Below are 16,174 nucleotides of genomic sequence, written 5' to 3' on the forward strand. Positions count from 1 at the left end.
AGTGGCTAACAGTTTGCCTTGGCAGGAGTTTAAGTGTGTAAAGTTTTGCAAACTGTTTCTGTTCAAATATGTCCTGCTGAAATGGGGTCCCAGGCGGGGTTCCATAACTGTCAGGTCAGTGAACTGCATAACATCTGAGGATGTATTCACCATGCAGTGCAGACAGGATCTGGAAATCAAACGCTTCGTTCTACTGCAACCTTCTGAGAAGCATCACAGTTTTTTCAACAGCAAGACTGACATTGTATTAATAAACATTACAAGTCACTAGCCTGACATGTACATAGCGGCAGCTGACAGACTCCAACATAAGCTGAGGGGAGAACAGAGGAAATCAAAATGAGACACAGTAACTAAACATGGCCAAAGGGGGTGGATCATGAAACAAATCACATTTATGTCAGAAATGGGAGTCCTAAACTTTTAGAATATATAGCAACTAAAGCAACAATCTGGTATAATTTTTGGAAACCAAAGTAAGCTGATGGCTATCTAAAATGGGTGCTTTCATTGTAGGAACAAAGCGCATCCTGGCACAATTTCAAGAGACATTCCAGTGAGCAAAACATACATATTTAGCTTGTCTGACCTTTAAATTCTTGTAAGTATGTAATTAATGCTTTCCATCTTTATTACTTGCTCCAATATTTCTGTCACTTTAAACAGACACAAAGAAAAATCTTTTCTTTTCTCTAGACAGTAGCTGTTGCCAAAAAGGAAATCAAGTCAGATTTACAAATACAAAATTAAACAGGCTGCATATGTTACATTTCCGTACATGAGGACAATCTGGACAATGGAAATGTTTGCTAATACAACAGAATGAAAAGAAACAACACACAGTTGGTCTTCTATGACTCGAGCAAACAATAAATAAGTAAGATAATTTATACCCATATTGTCAGGCCTGAGTACAAAGAATACAGGCGTCTTTTTCTCCCCTCCTTATTCTATTTTAGCTCTGCCCCTTACCAAATTGTATGACCTTGAGCAAATAACTACTTGTCTCTCATCCTCAGCTCATATATTTTAAAAATGAGTTTGTTATAAAGAATAAATGAGATAATGGCCACTATAGGCACCAAACTGAGTGAGTGTGCAAAAATACTCATTTCCTTTTTTTCCCCTCCTCTCCAGACCACAAGGCAGTATCACATAAGGGTAGGAGAGGCTTCAAAACTGATGATATCCTTTCAAAAAGGTCTGATCACTTTGGGTATACCCTGGAGATCTCATCAAGAGGGTACACTAAAACTACCAACCCCTCTGAAAAGCCCTCATAGAGCCAACAGCAAAGAATCTGCACGCCTCTTAAAAAACAGCTAACCTTTCCTTTCACACAGAGCCAAGAGAAGCCACAGCAGTCTCTGGGAACTCTCTGGGCCATAATGGCCCAGGCAGCCCCACTTCTGGTGGAAGACCGTCTACCGACTACCTGGTAGGCCCTTCCCCAAACAGCAAAATCTTAGCGGGATTCTATCTGTTCTGATCTAGCTATTGGTTAAAAACATTCCTTCTCCATGTTTACCTGAGATAACAAACATTATAAGTAAAACATATGTATAGGAAGGCAGTTTAACTGCTCTTACTGACTTATGATTTAGGGAGATTCTGTCCATTTTACTGGTTTGGGCTTTTCTTCACTTTCTAAAACCCTTTTTCCCGACTCCAGAGTAGGATCCTGGTGTGAAATGTTAATGGCAACGCATCTAATGATACCGTCACAGTTGCTGTTGCCAGTGCCATTTGTGAACTCAATTCAGTTCCACAAGTCCTAACTGAATTGGCCCTGTGCTGGGGAATGGGAGGAGAGGGACAAAGCAGGCTCCTCCCCTGTTCACTCCAAGATCTCATTCTCCCTTGTCCTACTACGTCTAAAGGCCCGGGAGGCCTTGGCTTGGTCACTGCTGACAAGGAGCACTCTCTCGGATACTGGGATCCAGCTGAAATCGGTGATTTAGTGTTGGGAGCCAGACTCCCCCATACTGCTGCCTCCTACTTCTCCCCTTCCACATGGCTGATACCCAAACAACTTCAATGCTTAGGCTCAGAGCAGCTACTAGTCAGCAAGTTAAAAAGATTCATATATATATATATATATACACACACACACACACACACACACACACACACACACATACATTGGATCTGTCCAAAATCAATCACAAACAATGGGTATCTTAGAAATCCACTTGCCTCTGTTAAAGGAGAGAGTTTCCATTAGCGCGCTCTTAATTTACAAGTTTTTAGTGTAAATCCATTCTCCCTCCCCAAACAACTCTGTGTCTGGGAGTTTCCTGGGACCAAGGGCCTGGGAAGAGAAGGCTAGTCTCACACCGTCGACTCAGTAAGAAGATCAGAAGTCACCCAGTTTCACATCCTTCTCCACAGAACACTTTTCCAACTGGGGACTCATGAAAGTTAACTAGCACCTCTTTTTATTTTTTATTTTTCCACTCAGAGAGAGCGTGCACGCACACAAGAGTCAGGGACGGGGACTAGATGGGAAGAGGAAGAGGGAGAGGGAGGAAGAGAATCCCAAGCAGGCTCTACCCCTAGAACAGAGCCTGAGGAAGGGCTCGATCTCCCATGACCCCGAGATCATGACCTCAGCCAAAATCAAGAGTTGGATGTTCAAACCAACTGAGCCACACTCAGCACCCTCTCCTCTTTTTAAACATACATATTCTGTAACTTGAAAAGTCACAACTTTGCATGATGGAACAAAGTGAAATTTTAAATTTTCTTTTATAGGAAGAAACACAGCTCTATTTTCTAATTTTTCTAGGATGGACATGTATTCATTATGTAATAAATCACCCAAAGAAAAGTTAAATCCCATACACACCTTAGTGTGAATTATTCAGACCGATGAATCTCTCACAGAAAAAATAAAAATAGCAACTATGTAACACTTCCTGCATACCAGGGTCTGAGCTAACATCTTCTTAACAGCATTTCCTATCTTAGATTCAACAGCCCTCAGGATCAACAGATGAATTCACAAGCTAAGTGTTAGGATTTAAAATTTTTGTTTTTATTTTAATGAAAATCAAGAACACACACACACACACACGTATCATATACATATAATGTATATTTTAAAAAGCAAGATTATATGTAGATGATACATATATGTATATATATGATAACCTATACAAGCAATAGATTGATAGAGGTATAGGCCACTCCTACACTTCCATGTTCTCCATCTCTACCCAGCTTGGGGAGCCCTGAATCACTGCCTAGAGGAGAAACACCCAGGAGAAAAACCCGACCTCATCAGATGGATCTGAACAAGAACTAAACTTAGTAGGATAAGCCAGTGTCAACACATCTATCCCATGCCCTTTCATTGATATATTGTTGTCTATGGCTGCTTTCTTGCTACTATAGCAGAGCTGAGTTACAGAGAGGTATGGCCCACAAGCCTAAAATATTTACTGCTTGGCCCTTTATAGAGGAAGTCGGCTGACTTGCTGGATAAACTGGTGAGATCTGGGGGTTGTGTGTTCTAGCAGCTAGAGTTATTTAATGTCAATAATAGATTCAGTAAAAGCCAAATGACATCACTGCAAGTCACATGCAGAAGTGGGATTATTAATTATTTGTTGAATAGAGAAAAGTGAGGGGAGAAGCGGGCACTAGGCTCTCTCTACGGCACTCCTGTTTGCTGAACTCTGAAGAATTCATGCTCTGAGTACCCAAGTCACACTGTGCCCAGGTATCGGTCAGGCAGAGAGCCCGCCTATGTACAGAACAAACAACAATGGGCTGAGGAGGATGCTCCTGGGTATAGGAGTTTGAATCTCAAAACAGGGAAAGTCCTGGGCAAACTGACATAAATTCGTTATTGTTGCAGAAATGCCTTATTTTTCCAGTAAAGCACATGTAAAACTGGGGGGCGAGGGAGGATGCACTATAAATCAACTGGCTCATTAAAATAATGGACTAGTAGTTAAAAATACACTCACTATTTAAAAGGACAAATATTAATATGGTAGTCAATGTTTCATAAGAAAATCAAAAAAACTCAAGTTGACAAGTAAAACATTTAACACCATTAAATCCAACATCAGTGACTTTTTTTTTTTTTTAAAGATTTTATTTATTTATTTGACAGAGAGAAATCACAAGTAGATGGAGAGGCAGGCAGAGAGAGAGAGAGGGAAGCAGGCTCCCTGCCGAGCAGAGAGCCCGATGCGGGACTCGATCCCAGGACCCTGAGATCATGACCTGAGCCGAAGGCAGCGGCCTAACCCACTGAGCCACCCAGGCGCCCCAACATCAGTGACTTAATCTGAACAAACATCATCTGTTGCATTTAAGTTGTTAATTTGTATTTTATTAATGTTATAGTTTTATTTGTATTTAATTTGTAATTTTGTTTGGATTGCATAAAGACATGGAATTTATAGCTAGAATTTTACACTTAAGGGTATTTAAGTAATGTTATAATAAAATGAATTTTGGCAAACATTGAGGCTTCAGGAGAATTAATTTTCCTTTAAAAGAGGTCTGTACATTATTTACATTTCAGAAAATTCCTCATGACAATTCCATGAGGTAGTTATTACTCCCCTCATTTTTCAGATGAAGAAGCTGAGAGTACAGTCATGTAGCAAGTCGCCAGTGAAACTGAAACTTGAACCCAGGTTAGCTGAAGCTCAAAGTTTGTACAGCCTCACTTGGAGTGGGGAAAGATGGTATGTGGGAGGTGTGAGGGGTGGGGTGGGTGATGTGAGGGCCTCCGAAAGCCAGAAGGCAAGCTGGGGGGCTTCATGGCATTCAAAAGGCAGGCACAGGGCTGTACCAAAAGCTAGGTGGGCTCAGAAAGAAAAATAGGAAAGAAAGTTTGACCAGCCCACCCCCCCACCAGCAGCCCAAAGACACCTGAAGATTCATCCATTCCTTCTCTACAAGACTGTGTACACCCTCTCTTCAAGGAGTTTACAGTCTTGCTACTATCTCTTAAAAGATGTCTGCCCGTAAGAGGACTGAGTTGAAGTCTACAGATCTCCAATGTCTACCCCTGCCAATGTCTATGCCTACCCCTAAGTCAGCAAACGTTATCCTGGTAACTTTTCAGTCCAGCTGAGCAATGTCTACCCACACTCTGCCCTTCTCTTATAGAGACAGAAAGGATGGGAAGGAGAAAAATGCAGAAACAGGTAGAGTTCTATTTAGTTCATTTGAGACATATTTGTGGTGTACCTACCACACTAATGGAGCTACTCTGGGTGTTGTGGGGCATAAGTGATCAGTTCTTGCCCTCAAAAGGTTTCTAGTCACAGCAACAGTAACTACAATAAACACTCACACAGCCAGGCACTGTTCTAAGTGTTTTATATATATCAACTCATTCAATCCTCATCATGGCTCTATGAGGTAGGTACTATTATTATTACCCTCATTTGACTGGGCCAAAAAAGGTTAAGCAGTTCATCCAAGATTACATACACATACTAGCAAGGGTAAAGTCAGGAATGGCACGCAAGCATTCTGGCGCCAGAGGCTCCCTCACTCTTACCCTACACTATAATATATAGTAGCTGAATGTTGGCCTTAAGACAGTGGACACTTGAATGATGAGACCACCACTAGATTCCCCACCACTGTCCCAAACCCTCAGCAGTGTGTTGCAAAGGGTGTGGACTTTGCAAGTCAGTTATGGGGGCAAATCCAGGCCTGAGAGCAAAGTTTGTCAGCCTCAGTTTTTATGTCTTGAAAATGGTCATAATAAAAACCAGTCTATATTCAGATTAAATGGACTAACATATACATAGCTTTCATTTAGTAAATACTAATTCACTGCTTATTGTCAAAGCCGAGCTCTCCCTTCCTGGTTCAGTTCCATGTCTTCCCAGACACCCCCTGCCCATTCTCCCCTGGGAGAGAGAGGCAAGGAGGTAAGGGGTCAACTGGGAAAAGGAGCGACAGCTGTACTTATTTTGCTGGGACTTTACTCTCTGAAACTTTGGACACATTGTCTTGCATTTGCAGGAGAGGCTTTTCTTTTTCTTTCTTTCTTTTTTTTTTTTTTTTTTCAGGAGGGGCTTTTCTAACTTAGAATATAGACCAGCAAGGTGAATGGAAGGTTGCTGAAGCAAGAAAATACAGATGGGGCAAACGGTCAGTAATCTGTACTATTTCATCAGACAACTGAGGAAGAGAAGAAACAAAATTTATTGACATTTTTTTTCTTAAATGCTCACATATAAAGTTTTTACTTTACCTCGTGTTTTCAGAAACACTCCAGACATATTGAATAAGCTCTCTTGAACTTTAAAATAGAAAAAGGACTGCCTGGGGTGTGTGTGTTTGGGAGTGGGAGTGCAGGGATGGGAGTAATTCAGGAAAAAAGTAAGAGTATTAAGTTCAAAGCAGTTGTTGTTACCCTCTGCCCTTCCTCCTCTCTTTCCTCCCATTCTCCAAAAGCCGGGGTTCATAGGGAGACCCTGTATAGTCTTTAGATGCTTCTCCCGGGAAGGTATGTCTTGCTATCCCCAGCCCCATTTTGTTGAAAATCAATGATCTAAAAGCCCTTGTTTTAAAAAGGACATTTACTTCAAAAGAATGTGGTGGTCACATGTTAATATTTATGTAGTAAATAATTATGCACTAATGAGAACTCTTCCAGTCATTTACAAATAAAAACAAAAATGCAGGTGGAGACTACTGAAGTAGCCCTGTATACATCTTCTAAAGTAAACAGAAAAAATGTCCTAATGATACTTTGTGACAATAAGACTTTAAAAGATGCTTTTATGAATTCTGTTAGTATTCAGTAGCTGTTAGTAATACAATTGCACTGTAAACTGGAATACCTTTCAGAAGGCTACGTGTCAATACAAAATGAAAGTCTAGAGATGTTTCTAATCTGACCAATAATACTACACACAGGAAATTGTCCAAAGAATGTGATTCAGCAGAAGTAAAAGGGATCTGGATAAGGACTATTAGCATCATTTACTAAAACCAAAGCAAGAAAACAATCTAAATATGCTGTGGTAGGCTTCCAACACAGCCTGGGCCTTTTTCTGTTGTCCTGCTCGCCACGTTTTAATGATTTGATGAATCCCTCCTTACTAGATAGTAAGCTCCATGAGCACAGGGTTGGTCTAGATTCTTGGTACATAATAAATATAGATTATAGGAACTAAGAACAGATATCAAATATTTGTAATTTTAAGTAAAAATAACAAAATATTTACACTAGAGCAGAAACTTTAATATATAATAATATATGTAATATATAATATATATTTTAATATATATATTTCCATATATATATGGAAACGATGATATGAAAATAGTTATATTAGGAGGGATAAATCATTGGATAAGTTTTAAATTACTTTCAGTATTCTTCAGTGTTGTTGATTTAGCCCCTTTGAAACATAAAAAGAGGGAAAATATTTACTATTACATATAGCAAACAAGACTTCATAGCAGGGATGAAACCCTAAGTACAAAAACTTGGAATCATCCCCCCCAACAGCTCCCCCTGACACAAAATCCTCCTATATCATAGGTAGCATAATCCTATTTTCACTGAAAATCTGAAACAAAGGCAGTATGTTTTAAAGAGACAAGGGAAAAGTCCTCTAAAGCAATCCCTCCTGTGGATAGTGAGTTTGCTGGTTACTAACAGCAGGGGGTGCCAAAAGGATCACTAGTGTTCCCAGGAGAGGCCTGGAGAGGGCAAGTCTCCGTTCCCATTAGCTGTGCTTAGAAAATGTTACAGGCTTTCTTCTAACAATTGGGACCTCTGGGTAAAACTCGCTCTAGAGACTTGAATACACAAAAATTTTATTTTTATTTTCATTAACTTGTGATATTTAGCATCTCCTTGAATTATTATTTTTTTAAAGGACTTTATTTATTTGACAGACAGAGATCACAAGTAGGCAGACAGGCAAGCAGAGAGAGGAGGCTCTCTTGCATTTGCAGGAGAGGCTTTTCTCTGCTGAGCAGAGAGCCTGATGTGGGGCTCCATCCCAGGACCCTGGGATTATTACCTGAACCAAAGGCAGAGGCTTTAACCCACTGAGCCACCCAGGTGTCCCCATTTCCTTCAAATATAAATATAGTCAACAAATCACAGTAGTATTAGCAGTATTGGTGACTCTGTTAAGAACAGAAAAAAACAAATGTCACAGCACATTACAGTTGCTGCAAACTTCTCAAATCTCATTTATGCTCATCACTACTTTGAAGTGAGAGACTTAGGAGTTAGACCTGCTGCTGGATCTTGGTATTAAAAAGCCATACATATCACTGTATCACAAATTCATTTAATAATTTCAGAAGTATTTAAATATAATGGAACTCTTTTACATTCCTGGTGGATTTTATTTTCTGCATTTACAAACACTTTTTCTGGAAAGGGCTTATAAGTTAAAGCCTTTACCAGAATGCCAAAGGCACGGGAAAATACCCCCTTATCAGTCTAAAGGAAGGCAACTGAGAGGAAAAATCAAAGTTGATTTGAATAAAGTTGGAGAAGAAAAAAAGTATTTTAAGTCACAAGACAAAAGTGGCTGCAATGCACATTTTCATATAGTTTGGAGTTCATGAAGACAAAGAGAAAACCAAAATTTTTGCTTTGCAGTCTCCAAAGTACCCACGCAGTAGGTCCAGAAGCCTGGCTCACAGATACTATGTGCAGAGAGCTACCTAATGCAAATTGCTACTGCAAAGCATGTCTGCATTCAATCCAGGTGCAGAAGCATGAAACACAATGCAAACGGTGTCATCAACATCTCCCTGGAAGTAGTCACCACAAATGAAAATCCAGATGCCCAGTGGCATTCAAATCATGAGCAAACAAGTCCAAGTCCTAGAAGGCAGAGATGAGATACTGAGATCAGTAACAGGGTCAATACTCACATTCGAACAAAGAGTGACTCTTTGGATGTCAGACCAGGAGATGAATACTTTTCAACCAGGGCCAAGGTACTGAAGCCGAACTTATGAATGGGCTCGTTGGAGTCCAGTGGGGGGAAGTCTGTGTCAACCTCCCCGTCATCCTCAGCAATATGCAGGCAGTAGGCACTGACGTTGTCACTGAAAGGAAAACCAAAAAGGTGAGTGAATACCAAGATGAAGGAAGGCCAAGGAGACCAGAGCCGATGGTATACAGCAAGCAAACTGGGACACAGCTGTTCTTTTACCCAAGAGCCTGGTGATACATTAGATTCCCCCCAATCCTACTGCATTTGAGAGAGAAAACATGGCATACAAAGGGGGAGAAAAGCAATGTGAAATGAGGGCCTTCCAGTACTCTATTCTTTCAACAAACATTTACTGAGCACCTGTTATAGGTAAGATGCAGAACTTAACCCCTTAAATCAAAGATGACACTTAGTATTAGCCCTCAAGGAAGCTTACAGTATATCAAGTTGAAAAAGTAAGTACTACACTAGTTACCTGTAAGTATACATAAAATAAATATCATAAAAGAGAAACAAAACTATAAAGGAGAAAAAATTATTGGCATGGGGGAGGAATCAGAGGCCTTTGACTTACGGTTGGGATTAAGAAAATACCTGTTCTAGGTCAGAGGAATACTCAAGGTAACAAAGATAATCCATACAGTTCTCCTTTCTTTGAAGAGTATCAGATTCACATGGCAAGATCTGATTCCAGACACTAAGGATACGTAACAGAGTAAAAGCAAATGACCTGAGTTATCCTGATGCAGGTAACTACTGTCCTCACATCCCCAGAATGTCCAGTCTATACTCCCAGATTCCAGACTTCCCCATCTTACAGCCGACACACACTGCCTTCTCTTTCTTTGGGGGAATTAAAAAGTCAACTTGCAGAAAAAAGGTGGGAACCTCTACCATCATAAAGACAATTTAAAGCTTAAAAATCAATTAAAAACATTTTAAGATACCCTGCTCCTAAGCTGAACTGTGAAACTGCTAATCTGCTAGCATTCACAGACATGAACCTAGTAGTTCACAAGGCAGTAGAGTTCTAAATTGTGCAGCTTAAATTTGGAGTTTTAATTATATGATTGATGCTTAAATTAATTAATTGCAAAGTGTATGCTAATTGTTTAATTGGTTGCTTGATCTATATAGATCATTTTTTGAATTAAATGAGTTGATTTACAAAGTTTATTGATTGGATGTGACAATGAATTATTTCACTGACTACCTGATTTGCAATTTTCCCAATTAATTCACAAATCTTTAGCTGCAACTCTGCTTATTGAGAGCGAGCCTACTTCAGGTGATCTATACTCAGTCTGTCAGGACTAAGAGATATTTATTATATAAAACAGGTAATAAGGACAGATTAAAATTAATGGGAACTATAAATTTGCTAAATGGATGGATAACAAGAAAGTAATCTGGCTATGTTTGTCTCTATAAATTTCATGTATTTGCAATGCTGGTAAGAAATTTAAAATTCATCTCTGAATGATATGGGAAACTTATGGATCTTTGCAAGAGGTTGCAAACTTAAACCCCAAACACTTATAGCAGCAGAAGAAAGTCCCTTAGATTAAAAAAATGTCATAGTATTGCTGCTAAGAGCTTTGCGTCCAAAAAGACCTGAGTTAAAATAAAATCTAAGTTCCAGCACTTATGGGCCACGCGATTTCAGAAAAAAAGCTTCACCTCCTTGGGTCTGAGTTTCCACTTCTATAAAAAGGGTACAATCACCTAACTCAGATTAGAGAAGATGATATATGCAGAGCCTACCATATAACAGAGATAAAAAAATAAATGGTATCGTAACTATAATAAAGTCAGATGGAAAATAACTTCTACAATTACACCAACCCTTAAAAATGCGTTGTGGAGGGGTGCCTGGGTGGCTCAGTGGGCTAAAGCCTCTGCCTTCAGCTCAGGTCTTGATCCCAGGGTCCTGGGATTGAGCCCCGCATCAAGCTCTCTGTTCAGCAGGGAGTCTGCTTCCCCATCTCTCTGCCTGTCTCTCTGCCTTCCTCCCTGCCTACTTGTGATCACTGTCGAATAAATAAATAGAATCTTTAAAAAAAAATGCATTGTGGATGCATATTAGAGCAACAAAAGAACAGTAAAGCTAAGGGACATGATCTGGAGTTAGTGTCGGCAGTGCTCCAACCCATGGAGCCTCCAGGGTTTTAGGAACAGGGCAGACACTGATGAAGCAAGCAACCGACAGCACAGATTATTTATTGCCGTGTAAATCATCCTGAGGAATGTCTGTGATTCCCCAGCACCACAGAGGTTTCAAGGGCAAATAATAAGCCTATTGATCAAAGCAGAAAGCCAAACATTGGTATCAGAAGAATTCTGTTTTGAATGTCATGGGATGTCCCCAAATCCCCTTCAAAACAAACTCAACACATGTCACAAAATAAGATCCAAGAGCCTAAAGACTCACTGCCAAGTGCTACTATTCTCCTCAGTTTTTAAAAACAAAGTGTGAAATCATTTAGTCACTCAAAAAACATTTGCAAAGTACCTACCCCGTGCTGTAGCCTGCTCTGAGCACTGAGAACACAGCAGAGAAAAGAATGAATGACTCCTCCCATATTATACAAGAGGAATGGAAGTCTTTTCTGGGTCATGAGTAAAAGTTAGCAGCAAACAGTACCCCAACTCTTTCAACCCTTTAATTGAACACCTGAGGGGAAAATGACTAAAACTCCATATTCAACGCATGTACATATTGGTTCCTTTGTGCCTATACAAAGGAATCATTAGTAAAAGAAGCTACTATGGTACTTTGGTTTCTAAAACCTCTTCAGGACTCCAAATTAGTACCAGTACAGTAGCCATTAGTATCATTACCTATATTAATTGAGTGCTATGTGCCCGACACCATGTAAAATAATGTGGATGGATATACAAAAGCTCAATGAATCTTCACACAACTGAGTTATTTATTATTATTTCTGATTTACAAATTAGAAAAGCGAGGCTCAATGAAGTTAAGTGGTTTGTTCAAGATTAAATAGCAGTAAGTGTCAGACCTGAGATTCAAACCCAGGCAGTTAAGAGCCTTCATCTTTGACCCCCACCTATTCCTCTGCCAATTCCATGGTGTGTCTAGACTTGCCAAGGCCCTTGGGAACCCTTGCTTCTATGGAAATGCCTCATAATTTGAAAAGAAGGAGGAAACCATGACATATTACAAAAATTAGAAGCTTAGATTTATTTCAACCTCCTCACTTTTACAAATGGGAAGAGATGTCTAGAAATGAGGAATAAGATGCCCATGACGACCCAGTTCGAAGAGTGGCAAAGCTGGTTCTAGAGACTCAGGTCTCCTTACTTCCACTCTGTTACTCTTAGATCAAATCAGAAACTGGTGGCATTCTGAAGCAGGGAGAGAAAAAGGGGGAAGCTGTGGTCCATGACTCAAGAATCCCCCACATACTGACATCTGGAACTTATAACACAATGAACACAATGAAAAGAGGGATGCCTCCTCCTTGTGACCTAGTTCAGTAGAAGAAAGAGTGGTTTTACAGTCAGCTCTGGTTTTAATGCTAATTCAACCACTAACCGGCTATGTGACTCAATCTCTCTGAGATCCTCCATTTTTTTTAATGTATAAAAAGCTTTCCTTGATTTCTCTAGGGGAATCATTTGGATCTCTAGGAGAGAGAATCCAACTGATTCCTCTCTGTGGTCTTTTAGAAGTTGATTAATATTTCTACGTATACTTATCACATGTTTCTTATTTGTGGTTCTATGTTCTCCTAAAGAGCAAGGATTCTTCTAGTGTCTCTGCTTCTCACTGAAGAATAAAATGGCTGGCCCTTAGTAGGTACTTAACAAATATTTGTTGAATGAATGAATATATGAATGTGTAGACTGAATCACTCTACTCATGAAAAAAACATAAAGGGTATTATTAATGATGTGTGTGCTAACAAGAAGAGGAGAAGTAATAAGCTTTTCTTTTTCTTTTTCTTGCTTGTCACATTGATATCTGTTAACCAAATGGGGCTTTCTAGGCAGTGTAGATGAGTCAGAGATTGCAATTCAAGACAAAAGGAGAAAAAGGCCCAGGAAGAGGTGAGGATGAGAGAGGCATTTTTATAGTTCATCAAGATAGGGAGTACTGGCACCTCACTTTTTTTCTTTCTTTAAGGGGGAGAGGGGCCGAGGGAGGGAGACAGAATCTTAAGCAGGCTCCACACCTCGTGTAGAGCCCAACACGGGGTTTGATCTTAACAACCCTAAGATCATGATCTGAGCCGATGGATTCTTAACTGACTGAGCTACCCAGGCATCCCACACCTTACTTTTTTACGGAGAAAAAACACAAATTATTACAACTATGCCAAAATGCTGAATTATCTGCATATAAAATGACTAGAATGAAAGGTACCAAAACGTTTACAAAGGTTGTGCTTACATTTAAGCAATGAGCACTTTTTTCCTGTACCTTCCAGATGTCCCATAATGACTAAGTATTTCATTTTCCTTTATAAAATATTGAACTTATTTTTTGGTAAGGGTAATGCAGGCCTATCAGAAACACAAAACAATTTAAAAATATAGAACAGTACAAAGAAGGTTGGGAAATCTCTCACCCCACTGAAGAATCACCTGTCCTGAGGACCCCCAGCATTTCCTGCCTCATCCACATCCCTTCTTCTTTTTTTTAAAGATTTTATTTATCTGACAGAGAGAGAGAGAGAGAAATCACAAGTAGGCAGAGCAGCAGGCAGAGAGAGATGGGGAAGCAGGCTCCCCACCGAGCAGAGAGCCTGATGCAGGGCTTGATCCCAGGACCCTGAGATCATGACATGAGCCAAAGGCAGAAGCTTAACCCATTGAGCCACTAGGCACCCCACATCTCCTGATTTCTAAGTGGTCATTTTCTCTATCAAGTCTTGGAATTATGGAGAAACTAACCATACATATCTACTGCATAACGGTCTTAAAAGGATTAAATGACTTAATTAATTGCACAGTACCTGAATAAAGGATTCTCATTTTGTCAAAATTTCTTCTACCACTCCTAAGCTTCTCATTACACAGAAGCAGAATTAACTATCTAACAAAAGCATGGCAGATAGCATGAAATAGAGAACACCAGAAGTCCTGTTTGTGAGACACTATCAGAGAGATTGAAAAATGATAAAAGACTAATAAATAACTGCAGGTTTGTTCTTATATTGAAGAGTCTGTTTTTTCATTTGTCTTTTTTATCTTTGCTCATTTTTTTGTTTCTTAAATTCCACCTATGAGTGAGATCATATGGTATCATATGGTATTTGTCTTTCTTTGACTTATTTCACTTAGTTACATCCTCTAGATCCATCCATGTTGTTGCAACTGGTGAGATTTCATTCTATTTTATGGCTGAATAATTTTCCATTTTTGATGTATATAGAGTGTATATATAATGTGTATACACACACACACACATCTTCTTTATCCATTTATCTATTGAAGGATACTTGCTTCGGTATCTTGGTTATTATAAATAATGTTGCAATAAAAACACAGGGGTACATATATCTTTTTGAATTTATGTTTTCATTTTCTTTGTGTTAATATAACATTGTATATTAAGTATGCTTGAATTAAAAATTAAAAAAAAAGAAGAGTTCCTCCTGGAAAAAAAAGAAAAGACTAATGGAAGTAAGTACAGCATAATAGGATCCACAGAAAGAGGTTTAATTTTAGAAGTGGGTTGGCATGGAAAAAGAACTCCCTTCCAGGGACAATTAGGTTTGTGAGAAGATTGGAAGTTAGAACAATGAATGGGGGCAAAATGGACCCTGTTGCCAAAAAGAGTCCTTCTGGAAGACAGATAGATGGAGATTTTACACACACACACACATACTCTATCATTAAATGTACTCACTACAGCAACCCTGGAGATTTCATATTTATATAAACAAATAAATATGTGACTAAAAAATAAACATATGTATCTACATATCCTAATCCCTGAAGTGTTAATGGGTATAATTAACTGAATTTCACTTATTCATGTTTCATCAAATAAGGCTAATAAAATTTTGCATTAGAAAAATTTATTTCATTCAATTATTGACCAATACTCATTTCATGTTCAAAGGCCAGTATGGTTTTTATGAAGAGACAAAAGCCTATAATTCATATATAGGAAGATGGTATTTAATTGGCATTTAATTTGTATATAAAAATTTGGGAGCATTCTAGTAAACATCCTAGTTTCCTCTCAAATGTGATCTGACACGTTCAATTTACATACTCATAAAAATTCACTTTTATCTTCAAAACATGCAAAATACACTTAAGGATAGGACTAGATAGATGAATGCTTGTGTTTTTTTTTTTTTTTTTTTAAATGAAAAACGAAAAGAGCACATGGCTCTGCAATATCCAGAACCCTTTACTTGGGCTTTGGTATTTACTTTGATGACAGAATCAATTATAAAGAGTGTGTCAAACATTATCAATAGAAAGAAACGCCCTGAGGATTGCAGCACAGAAGTTCATTTCTTTGAGGTCAGAGAAAAGTCTTTTAAGACTTTCAAGATATCCTCATCTCCAAAATAAAAATCCCATAAATATAAAGTAAATTGGTAAGTAACCTTTTAAGGTTTGTCAAGCCACAGCCATATCACACAGGAATAGTTAAGCCTAAAATTCCTGGTTAAGAAGTTCTAAAGGGAGAATGCCCACTAATTTCCAAATGGAAGACCTTCATACTGTTTTGAGCTCCTTTTTGGATAGTTCCTATTACTACGTTTTCAAGTTTGTTGATGTTTTCTTTTCTTTCTTTTTTTTTTTTTAAGATTTTATTTATTTATTTGACAGAGGGAAATCACAAGTAGGCAGAGAGGCAGGCAGAGAGAGAGGAAGGGAAGCAGGCCCCCTGCTGAGCAGAGAGCCCGAGGTGGGACTCGATCCCAGGACCCTGGAATCATGGCCTGAGCCGAAGGCAGCGGCTTAACCCACTGAGCCACCCAGGCGTCCCGATGTTTTCTTTTATAGTATCTAATCTGCTGTTAAACTCATGTTTTCATTTCAGATCCTATAATTTTCATCTCTAGAAGTTCCATTTGGGTTTTTTAAAATATCTCCTACTTCTTTCCTCTATCATCTTGAACATATGAAGCATGTTTATAATAGCTGTTTTAACATCCCTGTTTGCTAATTCTAACATTCTGGCATTTCTGAGAAGTCCTCTTTCATATCATTCTGAACTAGATATT

General features: G+C 38.9%; 1 protein-coding gene across 32 annotated transcripts in view; it reads right to left on the reverse strand.

Moving 5' to 3' along the window:
* The window catches only part of MAPKAP1 (MAPK associated protein 1), a 244,407-nt gene that overhangs the window by 103,699 nt on the left and 124,534 nt on the right, over positions 1–16,174 (reverse strand). For all 32 annotated transcript variants that reach the window (XM_082695560.1, XM_082695557.1, XM_082695546.1 and 29 more), the window contains one exon: positions 8,893–9,069. In XM_082695560.1, coding sequence (XP_082551686.1) covers positions 8,893–9,069 — 177 coding nt within the window. The remainder of the gene's footprint in view (positions 1–8,892; positions 9,070–16,174) is intronic.

Source organism: Mustela nivalis (assembly GCF_964662115.1).
Source record: "Mustela nivalis genome assembly, chromosome: 13".
NCBI classification, from domain to species: Eukaryota; Metazoa; Chordata; class Mammalia; order Carnivora; family Mustelidae; genus Mustela; species Mustela nivalis.